This window comes from Cibotium barometz, chromosome 20, assembly GCF_041138505.1.
Source record: "Cibotium barometz isolate CiBa-2024 chromosome 20, ASM4113850v1, whole genome shotgun sequence".
Taxonomy (NCBI): Eukaryota; Viridiplantae; Streptophyta; class Polypodiopsida; order Cyatheales; family Cibotiaceae; genus Cibotium; species Cibotium barometz.
The window spans coordinates 19,622,508-19,636,933 of record NC_141065.1 but is presented as its reverse complement, the minus strand read 5'-3'; the positions used below and the strand labels follow the sequence as shown (position 1 = coordinate 19,636,933).

Here is a 14,426-nt window from a genome sequence, read left to right as displayed (position 1 = left end):
TGCATTGCATAGCATCTTTATGTACTTGCCAGAAATGGAGTTTGCATGCAGTTTTCATGCTTGCCTGGCCAATGTGTAGTTCCAGATAAGGGGACGCCTGTCCATGAACCATGCGCGTGAAACTGTCTTCTGACATGGTTATGTGGCATGTGGCAAGTGGTAAGTATTGGTCAAAGTCTAGCCTTAAAAACTAGATTTATGAGTGAGTGTGTAAAGTTTTGAGCAGCCGAAACTCACTTATAAATTATGGCCAGCCCTATGTTCGCACACACTGATGTCCCAAGGTGGACAAAACTCAATGTCCACCTCCCCTTTGTTTAAAGAGAGCAACCAACCATGGGTCCATCCCACCTTGCACCACAAGTCACTTTTCCTCTTTGCCTAACACCCATGGTGGACATCTCATCATCTCTCGCTTCCTTCTCTCTGTAAAAGTTGGCACCCTCCTTCATGAGCCTTTGGCTATATTTTCTGCACTTTCTGCTTCCCAACTCCATATCCAAGCTTGCTAGTGTGTTTTCCAAGCTTCCAAGAGCCCAAGTGGAATTCACTCTCCCGATGACTGAAATTCAACAAAGCAGTCCTTTTATTTGCTATAATTTCTGGTCTTTTGGCTGAAAACCCTAATTTCAGCATTCCATTCTCAAGTTGAACCATACGGAAGCTTTCCCACGGTTCCCTTATGCTCTTGAAGACTTGTCGCGAAGGATCGCGACCATAGTTGTCACGGTACGAAAATACGATACCGTACGGTGCGATACCGTACGGGAATATTCGGTACGATATGAAATTTTGGGATACGGTACGATAAAATACGGTTTTTTAAATTAAAGAACACCTACAAACATAGACATTTTCAATTTGGAAGGGTAGAGTCTAGAGAAGTTGTTTCAAACCAAAATATCATTAAAAACAACTAAACAAGTTTGAAGTGACAAACAAAAGTACATAAGTATAGAGGTGCGATGCGATCATGCGCGCTAGGCGCGAGTACAAAAAGAGAGGCTAGAGCCAAGGCCCAAGGAGAGACTAGACAAAGGCATCACTATCAGAGCTCTCGCTGAAATCATCCTCATGAGAAGAGGACACATCAGTGGCCTCGCCGAAGTCGCCATCGCTAAGAAGGTTGCCCTCATCATCGAACTCGGGCTCTCTAAGCTCATGTGAGAAGCCAAAGGGAGCATCCTCATCTGCAAGAGCGAGTGTGGAGCTACCCGATCCACGCCGCACATAGGTATGCACTATGTCCCTGGGAGCACCACGAACCGTGCATCCACGGCTTCCTACTTGCACTCCTCTGCCACTACCTCCACGCCCACGACGAGTGCGAGTAGGTCGTCGATCAAATGACTCGAGCTCTCGATAGATCTCTGCATAGATCCTCTCCTCCTCCTCATCCTGCACTTTGTTTACACTCTGAAGAGTGTCCCCTGTGAGCTTGAATGCATCCACATTCACCTACATTGTACAATGATCAAGTGACAAGCAATGTATTAGAAATTTGGTTCCAAATTTCAATAAACATTGAAGTTTGAAATTTGAATGCTTATAACTTATAACTTATAAGTTGTAACTTATACCTGTCTCGCTGATTCCATCTTTTGCATTGCGCGCAGCATGCGCAAGTTAGCGCGGCAATACACTAGCCGCTCTAACTGTTGCGTGCTCAAGCGATTACGTAACTTCGTGTGTACAAGTGAGTAGGAACTCCAGTTCCTCTCACATGCACCCGAAGAGCAATCCTGAGCTAGGATTCTCAAAGCCACCTTTTGGAGGCTTGAGAGCGCATACCCAAATGTCTCCCACCAAAAGAGGGGCTTCACAAGGGATTCCCTCTTCCAACAGGTAGTAGATGCAAACGCGGCTCCTCCCCTTTGGTCATTGTAGCTTATGAGCTCCTCAAGGAACTTCCCATGGCGATCCTCCGGCAATGCTTTGGGCAAGTAAGCATCTCGGGCTTCAAGTAGCTCCACGTTGGTGAAGAGGGCGGGTGATTTGTAAGCCGGATGCAATAAAGCGGCAAGACCATGGATAGGTCTTCGCATCCACTTCCATCTCTTCTCCACAATGGCCAACATACCATCGCGCTTCTCCTCGTCGATGGAAGGAGAAACGCGTAACTCTGCTATGGCCTCTCCCATGAAGTGAACAAGAAGGCCCATGGTGGCTCCCTCCATGTCGGTCATCCGCAATACCCTATAGAAGGGCGTGACCGCAATGACAATAGTGCGGACCGACTGCCAAAACTCCTCCTTTAGGCAAAGCCGTTGCATGGCTTTGGCCTCCGCCGATTCTCGCTCATCCCACTCATTCCACATTGTGGAGACCACTGTTTGGCGAAGGGAGGATTTCACATCGTGGAGGCGCTCCAAGACGAGCCACATGTAGGCGAAGCGTGTAGATGAAGGCTTCTTCAATTCCAACTTGCTATGTTCGCGGAACATGGCAAGCACCTTCACCTTTGTGGTGAAGAAGGTAACAATAGAGATAGCTTCGGTCATTACTTCCTTCATCCACACTAACTTGCCCATATCCTCCATGAGCAAGTCAATGCAATGGGAGGCACAAGGCGTCCATACTATGGAGGGATAGTCCTTCTCGAGCAACTTCCCCATCCGACGGCAATTTGAAGCGTTGTCGGTGATGACTTGCACCACGTTCTTCGATCCAACCTACATGTCACAATGCACATGAATGGATGCAATGAGCGTATGCCGTATGAGACTTGAGTCATGACTCATGATATAGCCACATATGATCATATGATTCATATCACATATACCAAAGCCTAAACTTTAAAGACTTTAGTGCAATTTGAAAGTTGAAACTTACCTCCATGATGGCTTGCTTGATATGGCGATATATGAATGCACCCGATGTTTTCCTCCCCGCCTTTCCGGAATCCACGCCCCGCACAAAGTATGTGCCAAGAGGGCAAGAGACAAGTATATTGATGATGCCTCTCTTCTTCCGGTCACTCCATCCGTCGGAGAGGATGCTACACCCATACTTGGACCATGCCGCCCGCACCGGATTGAGAGATCTATCGATTCTTTCCCTCTCGTCCACAAGCCTCTTCGTGCGCATGTCATGATAGGAGACGCCGGTCCATCCTTCACATGGGCCCACATTTGCAATGGCTTTCACCATTGACTTCCATTGATCTACCTTGAGCACATGGAATGAGAGATTGCACTCAATAATGGTGCGTGCAATCTCTATATCCGCTAGCCGTTGCCGTTCTCGGAGATGTGATAGAGAAGAAGAGAACCCCCCGGTGGCTTGGGCTAGAGTGGCTTGCCTCGTGGGAGACTCAAGCCTTTGTCTCTTTGAGGAGGCGGAGGCGGAGGTGGAGGTGGCACCGATGGAGGCGGCGGGGGAGGATGTATCACAAGGCGGGGAAATGACCTCATCATCCGCCCTTGAGCTTCTACCACTATCATAGTGAGCACCCAATCCACCCTTGATCTTGTTGAAGATCTCATCGGATATAGCAAGGGGGACTTCCTTGCATGGCGCAACTTGCCCCCCCACCTTTCCAACATGTTGGAGAAGCCTAGTAACTCCACTTGTGTATTGTTTGCCACAATACTTACAAGTCCACCTATATGACTTGGACTTTCCATCGGCTTTCTCTACATGGATAGCATGCACATTGAAGGCTTCATTCTTCTCCCTTGTCATTGTAATAGAGAGAGAGAAGTTAGAAGATTCAAGAGATGGATAGGCTTGAGAGAGAGAGAGAGAGAGAGAGAGAGAGGCTTGAGAAAATGAGAGTGAGGCTTGAGTCTTGACTCGAGGGAGAGAAAGCCTAAAGGCTTGAGAGAGAGAGAGAGGCTTGAGAGAGGGCCTATGGGGGAGAGAGTGGCTTGAAAGTTGAGAGTTGAGAGAGAGAGAGAGAGAGGGGGGGGGGCTTGATGGTCACTTGAGCAAGACTCAAGAGAGGGGGGGGCTTGATGGCTTGAGTAATGAGCATTGAGAGGCTAGAGCTTTGAGAGAGAGAGAGAGAGAGAGAGAGAGGCTTAGGGGGTGGGCATTTTATAAGGCCATGTAGCATGGGCCATGGCCAATGGGCACATGGGCCACAAAGCATGCCCAAAACGGCCAGCAAACGGCTACAAAACAGCCACGAAAATGCGCAGTCGGCGGCGGCGCAACGGCTAAAAACGGGCAAATCTGGCATATCGTATCGTACGGTATCGTACCGTACGAAATCGTACGGTATCGTACCGTACGAATCGTACGTACGAATCGATTCGTACGCGTACGAGAAACAACCCTGATCGCGACACATTGAAGATTTCATCACTCGAGACGCTTCCATCATGAAGACTTCCGCTGTCATCGACTCTACTTGCAATTGGTAAACTTTAATGCTTAAGTAAGGAAGCAAGTAGCATAGGGGAGGAGCAAGACTCCATGTTCACATACCCTCTGTAGTGTTCTCTTGTCCTCCGTTCTCTCTTGCAGATTGTTACTACCATGTGTTGGTGGAACAATAAAGAGTAGATGGTAGGAAACATGGACACTTGCGAGGGTAGTGTGAGTTGCACATCTCCACCGACAAGTGTAATGTTGTATTCATATGCATTGGTATGGAAATCTAGTCAAAAATGCCCATGACACTACGTCTTGTATTGAGCTGCTTGTCCATTAAATCTTGGTGTTTTTAAGTGTATTGATTAGCACGTGTTCGACGAAGCATTCCACACCGACCAGTGGAATTATAGGTAGAGGACAAGGCCCACTATATGTTTAGATGTCCATCATATTATGAGATACAAGGTAGATTTCACTACCTCTTCCGGGAGGGGTTTGGGGATGATGTTGATGCTAATAGTTGATGATGTTGATGGTACTGTTGATGCTAATGCTACTCATGCTACTGATGGTAAATGCTGACCTAATCAGGGATTAATGCTGTTCATGCCAAGGATTAGCCATGGCACGGGCGTGCACGCGACAAGAATCTACTTAACGGGGGAAGACCAAGTCGCCTCTAGGAAGGTACCAAATTGTGAATAGAGAAGGATCTACTTAAGGGGGGGAAAGGGGGTGAGGGTGATGGAGTGCATAATAGGACAGCACAGCCCTGGTACCACAGATGAGTGATAAAAAAGGCCAATCATAGTATGCATCAAAAAGATTTAAGGAGAGAGCATATACCTCAGATAGCCTCATTTGGGGCCATTCTCCTGACAGTGATAGTTGAGTGATTTCATTTCGAGAAGTCATGCATGCTAGCATTAGACTTCCATCCTGGCTATTCTCCTCTGCCAAAGTTGAATCCAGCAGCAACCTTTTCTCAAAGCAACTCTGCATTATACAGTACATGACTCATCAGATGAGAAGAAAAGTTTGAAATGTTTGTAGAAATACAAGATCATAATAGTAACAGAGAAACACAACACGGTGAAAATCTGGAGAAAAGAGCCCTATATTCAGTCAAGGACCTATAAAATTCATTGCTTGTAGACCTTAAGCCTCACTGGTCTTACAGATATGTCTGCCAACAAAGGCCTTCCAAGAATAGAAGATCATGTGAGTGTCATCTGATGCAAGCCAAGCAATCCAAAAAGGTATACCCCCACAGATGCATCTCAATCAGGTTAGTACTGAGCAACACCCTCCTCTCTACTAACACAGGGATATATGTATAATATTATAAAAAACTATAACAAAGGGGGGGCAGTGCCATCTTGATGGGTTCAAAGAACAGATAACGGCAAGATCTAGTTGCTCACAAGGCTCTGTTGGATGCTTGCATTTGTGTTCCTCAAGAATTGATAGGATTTATTTTGGGCAAGAGGCTAACTACATAGCTCACACTTTGAAGATGTGGGTTGATCCTGCTTCTACTCTATCTGATCACTTCAGGCTAAGATGGGGGTGGGAGGATCCTAAGTGTTGGATAGCGGATGCCAGGCTTTTTCCTAGGAGGAAATTAATTGCCAAAAACACTTTACTCAGGAACCCCTGTGGAGGAAGCCAACAGTGCCATTGAGTTTCTGATAGAGAGGTTCTGATAAGAGGCTGGTCAAAGATTCGAAAGTGTGGGACAGGTTTGTAGAGAGAATGCAAAGGGTGATCAGGAAGGTGGGAGCTGGTGGAGAAGAGACATAGGGAAACTTTGAACCATGAAGCGAGGGAAAGGATGTGGTGGTGCAAAACTCAGTTGGAAATTTCGGAGAACAAGAGAGCTTAGATTGGGAGAATTTGTCTACAAAACTCATTTTTAATGCATCTCAGACCCCTTCTAAGCTTTTTTTAGATCCCTCAAAGGTAAAAGAACTCAAGATGGGTGCTAGCAGAAGCTGAAGCTCTCCTGCAGCCACCCTGCCACCGCGCCCGCCCCGCCCCCCATTGCAGTGGCCTCCTTCTACCCTTGCTCCCACGCCTTCCAGCCCTCTGTGTACCCCTGCCTGCACCTCCCCCAGCGCCCCCCCACCCCCCGGCGCCTGCCTCTTAGCCCGCCTTTGCATCTTAACCCTTTTTCCACCTGCCCATAGCCTCTTCCCCGCATTCCACCTGCGCCTCTTTCATCCCCACCTTTTCGCCTGCTCTTACATCCCCGATGCCCTTTGATTCTTCCCTAGCGCACTCTTGATCCTTCCCACCTTCCCCGAGCCCTATCCTCTTCAGCCTCTCCTTCGACCGGTGTTTTCAGCTTTTGGGCAGTTGTTTTCTTCGGTGTCTTCTGGTCTTCGCACCTAAGGAGGAATCAATGGCAGCCACTCCGTCATCCCCGACCGAGGCCAGACACTTGAGCACCCAGATTTCAAACTGCTTGCAACAGGATTGAGGGAGAATTGGCATAGTCCAGATTTCCACACTGGTTCAGCCACCACAGGGGCTTTTGGACGCAGACCTTGGAAAGATATCAGGACTTTTTTATAGGAGGCCACACAGAGCAGACTGGCTAGAGGAGCATCCGTGTCGGAGCCCCTTGCAGCTTCAGGAGTGTACCCCGGATAGCCCGTGGATTGAGACCCAGATGACTACAGCCTGTGCAGAGCTTAGCTCCATTGAAGAGTAGAGGATGGAGAACAGATAATATGCTAGAGCTTCCTTCTAGACCCAGGCGGGAGACAAGGTCACCAGAGATTTCTTTGAGATTACAATCCCACACAAGCAGAGGATGGTATCCGTAAAATCGTGAGGCCAGGATGGATCCATAGTTGCTGATCCCCCTCAGGTGCGAGCTTGCAAAACAATATTAAACATGCATCATTTACACATTAAAACATGTTTTCAAGTTAAAACTAAAGAATCTAGGTTAAAAAACGCTTAAATCGTACAGTTCCAGGTGGACACGAATGAAACGCATTTCATTCGTATGAAACGTTTCATTTAATTCAAAATGAATGAAACGTGTTTCATTGCAACTATGCATGGAAGCAATGAGATTATGTCCACAAGCTCCATGCCAGAGAGGTTGTCAGAGGAATTGATTATTGGATTCCCAAGGAAGGTGGTGACAGATTGGAAATTTGGCAATAGAGACCCATCACTCTCCCAGGGACCGCATACAAAATCTTAGCCAAATCCATGAGCCAGCAACAGCATCCTTTCCTCCCCGATTTGATTCATGGGACACAAACAAGTTTTATTCAAGATCGGAGCATTCTGGACATCACCTTCACTTTTTGGGAGATGACCGCTTCGCCCAGGTTGCTGCAATAGGATTAGATAGTTCTCCTCCTTGATTTTGAGAAAGCCTATGACAGGGTGGACTGATGCTTTTTGGAGGGGACAATGTGCCGGATGGCATTTCCAGAGGAGTGGGTTCAAGGTGTTTCTGGGCTCTATTTGGCCTCGCACAGCCAGGTTCTCATCCAAGGGGCCAAGAGGTAACAAATTCCCTCCTCCTCGCTCGGTCCGGCAGGGCTGCCCATTGGAACCTTTTCACTTTTTGCTTGTTGCCAAGGCCATGAGCAGTTTTCTCTCCGCACAAAAGACAAGGCTACAAGAGTTATGTCTTCCCATTCGCTCGTAGGAGGAGCTACTTGACTCAGAGTTTGTTGATGGCACAGCAGCATGCTTATCCGGAGATGAGGGGAATCTCCAAAGATTCGCTGATGAAATAGAGATCTTCTGTGTTGCATCCGGCACATAGATCAACTGGCACAAGTCGTATGGATTCTCGGTTTGTTATCGCCCGCCCTAACTTGGAGCCCAGATTGAGGCTTTTCAACGGATCCCGAGCGGCACTCCAATTTGTTATCTTGGATGCCAAGTTGGTATCGACACTTCCATGGAGCAGCAATTAGCCCCTCTTCTTCTGAGTGTTCGGAAGAAGTTGCTATACTGGAGTTCAACCAAGCTTTCCTTACCTGGCCAGGTCGTGGTGGCAAAACAGCATATATTTTCAAGTCAATAATTCCCAAACCTCCACAGAAAAAACCTTGTTCCACGTCAACCAGTGATGTGGTCTTTTTTTAACCTTTTTTACTCCATAAAAAGACCTTGATAGGAGACAATAGCTTAAGCCAGTGATTCCTCTTGAAGTCCAGCATGGGTTTAAAGAATTGCAAATAGGATAACTGACCACCACCACTCTCACTCTGAAGGGAAGGAAAGCATTGCTCCATTTTTTCATTTGACATCCATCTTACTTAGCACCCAATCCACTAACTGCTTGTTGGTGAGCCCAACTCACATTGGGCAGCCAAATGCTTGAACACATAGCCTTGGTTAATGACTGGACACCACCATCTGGAAATGTTAATCCTATTCTCCTCTGGCAAGATTATAATCCTAGACTTATGCAGATTGCACCTAGAGCTAGATGCATCGACAAAACACTGAACTATGGCCAATACTTTTCTCATATTTTTATTATTGGCATGTAGTAGAAAGAGGATTGAGTCATCGTCAAAGCATTGTATCACCACCTATCTCATCCCAACCAAGTTGAGGCCTTTGATTTGACCTTTATCAGCAACAAGTTCCATAGCTAGAATCAAAGGGTGGGGGTGATGACTGCAAACAATAATGGGACAAGGGGATAGCTTTGCTGATAGATCTCCTAAGGGCGAATTTTCCCACCATCATACCATTCAAGAGCAAACTAGACTTTGCCCGTATATCAGATTAGAGATCAATTTTCCAAAGCCCATTTTACGAAGAACCCTACTCAAGAATGACCTGTGAACAGTCATAGGCTTTTTCCAGATTTTCAGATCCAGTCAAAGCGTAACACATTTTTGTTTTGTTTGAACATCCAATTCCTTGCCCACCATGACAGAATAATATTATCTAAAACAGACCTCCCTTTTAGAAAGTCATGTTAGCTCTTAAAGACATGCTTTTGAAGCAGAGGAGTCATACTGATAGCCACAACCTTGGTCAAAAATTTGTACAACACAGGGAGCATTGTAATGGGTCTGTAACGAGAAAAGTTCTCACAAGCTACCTGCTTTTGGATAGCGTTGTAAAACGAGACCATGAGTGAGTTTCTCTATCCTCACACCAGTCTTTCGCTATGTAGCTATATCTCTAGTAGGGTTAGGGGTCTCATGATGCTCAGTTTGACTTTACAATATCTTTTCAGGATGCTTAGTTTGACACAAGAGGATGGCATGATTGCCTTTTTCTTCGAGCCTTTACTTTCGACCCATGGTCATGTGAGAGGTTAGCCATGGGTCTAATCATTTTGTTAGGCTTCTCTTCTCCACCTAGACCAAGCAACATGACATAATGATCCAAGAGAACATCATGATAGCTATGATGAACACGGCTCTATAGATCTAGCTATACCATATGTTACCCTATAACATTAAACTTCTTAGATCGATGTATCGAGTCATTAGTTTTTCCATCCCTCGTGGCTGAATTATTGTGCCTTATCGAGTATCATATATTTTGGCCACTTAACGTGCATTTGTACATGATGAGATTTTGGGCGTCATCCTAGCTAGCTCATCTCTTAGATACACACAAAAGAGAGCCAACGAGCATGCTCGGGGTATAAACGACATAGGAAATGTATTCCCTTAGAGGAGGATAAGAGTGATATTATCCCTTGAGGATACACTCTTTGTAAAAAGTAAACTTTATATGTAAAAAGATGTTTTCATTTTTCTCTCGTCTTGTGTAATGTCTTTTTGTTTTTAATATTTATGTATGGATTGCATTACACAAAAATGGCACAGAATGCGACTGTCACTCCTAAGAAATTGTAAGAAAGGAGTCAAGAGAGAGAAGACTCGTTAACGTGGAGTCGAGAACACAGGACATCATTTACATGGTCTAGTCCAATACACGGGCATTAGGCAAAATATGGACTCTCATTTTTTCCCCTTAAGGATTTCCATACCTCCTCTCTCTAGAAAAATGGGCTCATGGTGAAATTTTTGCAAATCAAATCAAAAGTTGGTGGAGATTACACATTTAGAATCTAGTCATCGAGGCCTTTCCCAATGATACATAGCATGATGGAAAATTTTGATTATTCAAGAAGTCCCCAAATTGATGATGATGTGGCATATGAAGTCCCCAAGTTGGTGATGGCGTGGCATATGCCGCGTCATCACCAATTTGGGAACTTCTTGATATGAATAATCAAAATTTCCCATCATGCTATATATCATTAGAAAGGTCTATGCCATGTCATCACCAATTTGGGGACTTCTTGAATAGTCCAAATTTTCCATCATGCTATATATCATTGGAAAGGTCTCCATTAGTAGATTCCTTGGTCCTTCAGCCTAGACCAAAATTCATCAAAGAACTGAATAAAAAAACCATGCTAGAAGGTTTTTTGTTAACAATCCAAGCCACTTGCTCTTTAGCCTGGTCCAAAATTCATTAAAGAAACAAAAAAACCATCCCAATCAGATGTCTTATCCTTCAGGCTTCCCCAGTAGTTTGAGAGCCTCCCAACAATCATCTGCTTCTATCTTCCTCTTAATACATTTGGCTTGGTTAGGGTCTATGTCTTTAGGTATGATCTCCAACAACTAGTTCTCTGCTTGAATCCTTTACCTAGATATGCAGAGACGTCTTCAAGAAGACTGAAGGTACTCCCCAAAAACTGGACTTATTAGCTCTTGAGGATCATCAACCAGATTCTCTTCTTCATCTTGGATCTTGGAGATGACTTCTTGAGTTCTTTTTTTTTTCCAGAAAGAGATCCTTCTATTAGTTACCAAACATAACAGCCTTGCTGGCTAAGTACAAACTCAGCTCCATAGAGAGAAGCGAGAATCAAGAAAACTGAGAAAAAAGGGAGAAGAGGGGCTGCTCTGCGGGGGAGAAGGCTACCTCATACAATTTTTATTTTTTTTATTTTTTATTTTTTTTTATTTATTTTTTCTTGGGGGGGGGGGGGGGGGGGGGGCGGGGTGGGGGGAAGGAAGCAAGGTCGCCCGTAGTGAAAATGCAAAGAATCCTCTACCAAACATGTTGAGCCTTCTGGCAATCCCAAAGGCAATGTCGTTGGGACTCCTAAAGATGGCCACACCTCGAACAAACTGCTGGCCTACCTTTGATGGCCAGCTAGTGCCAACTACTAGGCTCTGATGTGCCAACTGCCATAGAAAGAGGGTAATCTTTTGCAGCCGAAAGCTGTCCCACCGAATCTTCCAATAATCTGAGAGAAACTGAGGGAGGCCCTAAGACTGCCAGTGCCCCACTGTAGGGGTGCCCTCGATCGCGGGCATGTAAATCCTATGTCTGAGCCATGCGGTGTTAGCAAAGAAAGGGGTGTCGGGATCGTGTCCACTCTCCCGGATCCCACTGAAGTCAAGTGAGAGGGCGACCCTCCCATAGCCATAACCATCACAATCCCTCTCATGGAAACCAATCACCCTCACCCTTTGCAAGGTGCATCCATTGAAATCCTCCAAAGGGGGCTTTGCTCTGTCGAGTCTGCCGTAAGGTCCAATAGAGAAGGTGAATGTGCCAACTATGCTCATGGAAAACAACCACCCTCACCCTTTGCAAGGTGCACCCACTGAAATCCTCCAAAGGGGGCTTTGCTCTGTTGAGTCTACCATGCGGTACAATAGAGAAGGTGAGGAAGGCATAGCTCTCATCAACGCCATGGACAAACAAAGGTATGCTATGTCTGGTGAACACTCCCAACCACCTGTTGGGGGGGAGAGGGGGGGGGGGAGGTGGATGGAAGAGTCGATGTCAAGACTAAGTTTGTCCCCGCCCCGTATCCTAGTAAGGCTCCTCTCTTGGGCCTCTGGGAGAAGCTGTCTAAAGAGAAGCCAATCTTCGAGAGATCAAGGGAGCCCCATACTCTCAAAGCTCCCCACGATACATGCAGACGTGATCCCAACATATGACCATTGGGTAAGGGTTCCATATCAGGGGTTGACAGAGGCGCTCCTCTGATGAAACTAGAGTGGACTGTTGAAGGACCGGCTTGAGGTGGTCCCAAGCTCACAAGAGGCAAGCTGAAAATCTGTCCTCAAATGTAGGGCTAAAGCCATGAGCCCGCATGTTTGTGAAAGTCCATCTCGTGCTCTCGGGCTAGGGACCCTTCAAAACAGGGGTGCAAGTGGAGATCCACGCTAGGAGAAAGTCCTTCCAGGGCTCACCACCTGGAAGGAGTCCATGAACTATCAACTTGCCCAAAAGGGCCCAGCTCTGAATAGAGGGGTCGATGATGCCCAAGCCCCCCTGTGTCAAGGTTGGATGATCACTCTCCAGGCCACCTTGGCTTGTGCAGGCCTCCCATCGCTAGAAAGTTGCGGATCAACCGCTAAACCTAACCAATGCAAGCCCAACAAAATGCCTAGCAAGAGGTGCTGTACCATAGTGTGGCAACAAGAACCCATTGCTAGAATGGCTAAACAATTGGGGATCTTTCTTCTACAAGAGCAAAAGTAGACCATTATGCTAAGAATGATTGTGGAACACTCACAGGTTTATCTAAAAGGTTGTTGGAAGGGTATGCCTTGGGTGGGCAAGACTTTTTCACTTGCCCCGAGGAGCCCCTTTGTATGGAATTTTTAGTCAGGGAATGAAATGGGTTCTCCCCTTAGCTAAATGGTGTGGCTCTTCGAGGAGCCCCTTTCTATGGAGTTTTTAGTCAAGGAATGGAATGGGTTCTCTCCTTAGCTGAATGGTGTGGCTCTTAGAGGGTCACTAGTAACTCAATTCTGGGATTACATGTTTGGTGGTCTAAGATTTTAATCCCCCATTAGCCTTGATTGATCCTAGGAAGGGCCAGAAGGCTGAATAACAAGTCTATAATCGACCTATGAGATCTTTGGGATGGCCCATTGATTGATTGGAGAGAAAATCAGCAAATTAAGGTGATGTTTTCTTTGAACAGGGAGGACAAGGAAAACTCTTCAATTGTGGTCTGGAATAGCCAAGCTCTTGCTGCCTAGATAGCTAATCATTTCATTTTGATAACTGTATATATTTGATTATGTTGTATTAGGGGTTTGGTTTGCTGGGGACTCCACCTTGAAACTGTAAATTATTGCTTGGTTAGCACGGCAGGTGAAAGACTAGCTTTTTTATAGGCAGATTTTTTTCACTATTATATAAAATCTTTTCTTCCCCCCAAAAAAAATTTGTAAAAGATAACTAGTATGTACCAAGGACATAGCAGAGACCAAGTCGTACATAACAATTCCTGCATCTGCAAGAGCTAATGATGCACAAGATATCACCACAGACAAATCTCCTGCAAAAAGAACATTGAAATTAGCAATACTAGACTGCAAATTTTATTTTACAAAGTCTAATGACTAGATTCAGCTACATACCAGAGAAGCTAGCAATAGAGGAAGGAGGCAAAAAAACAATAAATTGATACAGTGTCACACATCACTCTCTCCTCCTTTCACTACCAAGCAATTGGCATGTCAAAAAAGTTTTGGGCAATAGTTCATCGCAAAAAGAGGGCTCTGCATGGTCTATGGATGAAAAGAGTTGTTGTCCCATGAGTGATGCAGTGGAAGACTTAAACATAGATTAACGCTATATGCACATGACTCATGAGAGATTAGTGTTGATCAAAACTGAGCAAGACAGGAGAGAGAGACATAATCTATGGTATATTGCCAAACAATGAATGTACATAGATCTTGACTTAGATCCTCATTGTGCATACTTATCTTATAATGCATATAAACTAGCTGATTCACAGCTTCTCTAGTGATCTAGACGCTTCGGTTGCTATCATCCTCGGTCTTGGCTCTATTGAAATTAGGGTTAGCACAATGCAACACCCCTTTTTTGTAAAACCACACATTCTAATACTTTACTGTATAAAGAGAAGAGCCCCCAAGATAAGTGCACTTCTCATACAATGTAAAACTAAAAGCAGTGCAAAAACAAGTCCAGATGCAACTGGTCCAGCTGTTGGTGCTGAAAACAGTCATATAAATATTGACGCAATGATTGACGGAAGTAGTAATAGTGTCCTTCTGAATCGACTGGAACACCAACCGATTGCA

The 14,426-nt window shown here is 45.5% G+C and overlaps 3 protein-coding genes across 13 annotated transcripts in view; all 3 read right to left on the bottom strand.

Annotated features, from left to right (window-relative positions):
• RRP41L (3'-5'-exoribonuclease family protein) overlaps positions 1-14,426 on the bottom strand; it is a 49,141-nt gene that overhangs the window by 18,109 nt on the left and 16,606 nt on the right. For all 11 annotated transcript variants that reach the window (XR_015268277.1, XR_015268272.1, XR_015268275.1 and 8 more), the window contains 2 exons: positions 13,563-13,651; positions 5,167-5,316 (listed from right to left, as the gene is read on the bottom strand). Coding sequence is in view for 5 of the 11 variants with exons in the window: in XM_086814554.1 (XP_086670680.1) it covers positions 5,167-5,316; positions 13,563-13,651 (239 nt within the window). In the remaining 6 variants the exon portion in view is untranslated. The remainder of the gene's footprint in view (positions 1-5,166; positions 5,317-13,562; positions 13,652-14,426) is intronic.
• Positions 1,509-2,758, bottom strand: LOC147627637 (uncharacterized). Its single transcript, XM_086814550.1, has one exon. It carries the CDS (start codon positions 2,613-2,615, stop codon positions 1,575-1,577), a length of 1,041 nt encoding a protein of 346 aa, XP_086670676.1. The 5' UTR covers positions 2,616-2,758; the 3' UTR covers positions 1,509-1,574.
• On the bottom strand, positions 2,626-3,751 carry LOC147627636 (uncharacterized). Its single transcript, XM_086814552.1, has one exon. It carries the CDS (start codon positions 3,682-3,684, stop codon positions 2,773-2,775), a length of 912 nt encoding a protein of 303 aa, XP_086670678.1. The 5' UTR covers positions 3,685-3,751; the 3' UTR covers positions 2,626-2,772.

Bases quoted from the DNA above. Each gene is read 5' to 3' on its own strand.
- LOC147627637 (XM_086814550.1), bottom strand. From the start codon at position 2,615: ATGGGGAAGTTGCTCGAGAAGGACTATCCCTCCATAGTATGGACGCCT.
- LOC147627636 (XM_086814552.1), bottom strand. From the start codon at position 3,684: ATGACAAGGGAGAAGAATGAAGCCTTCAATGTGCATGCTATCCATGTA.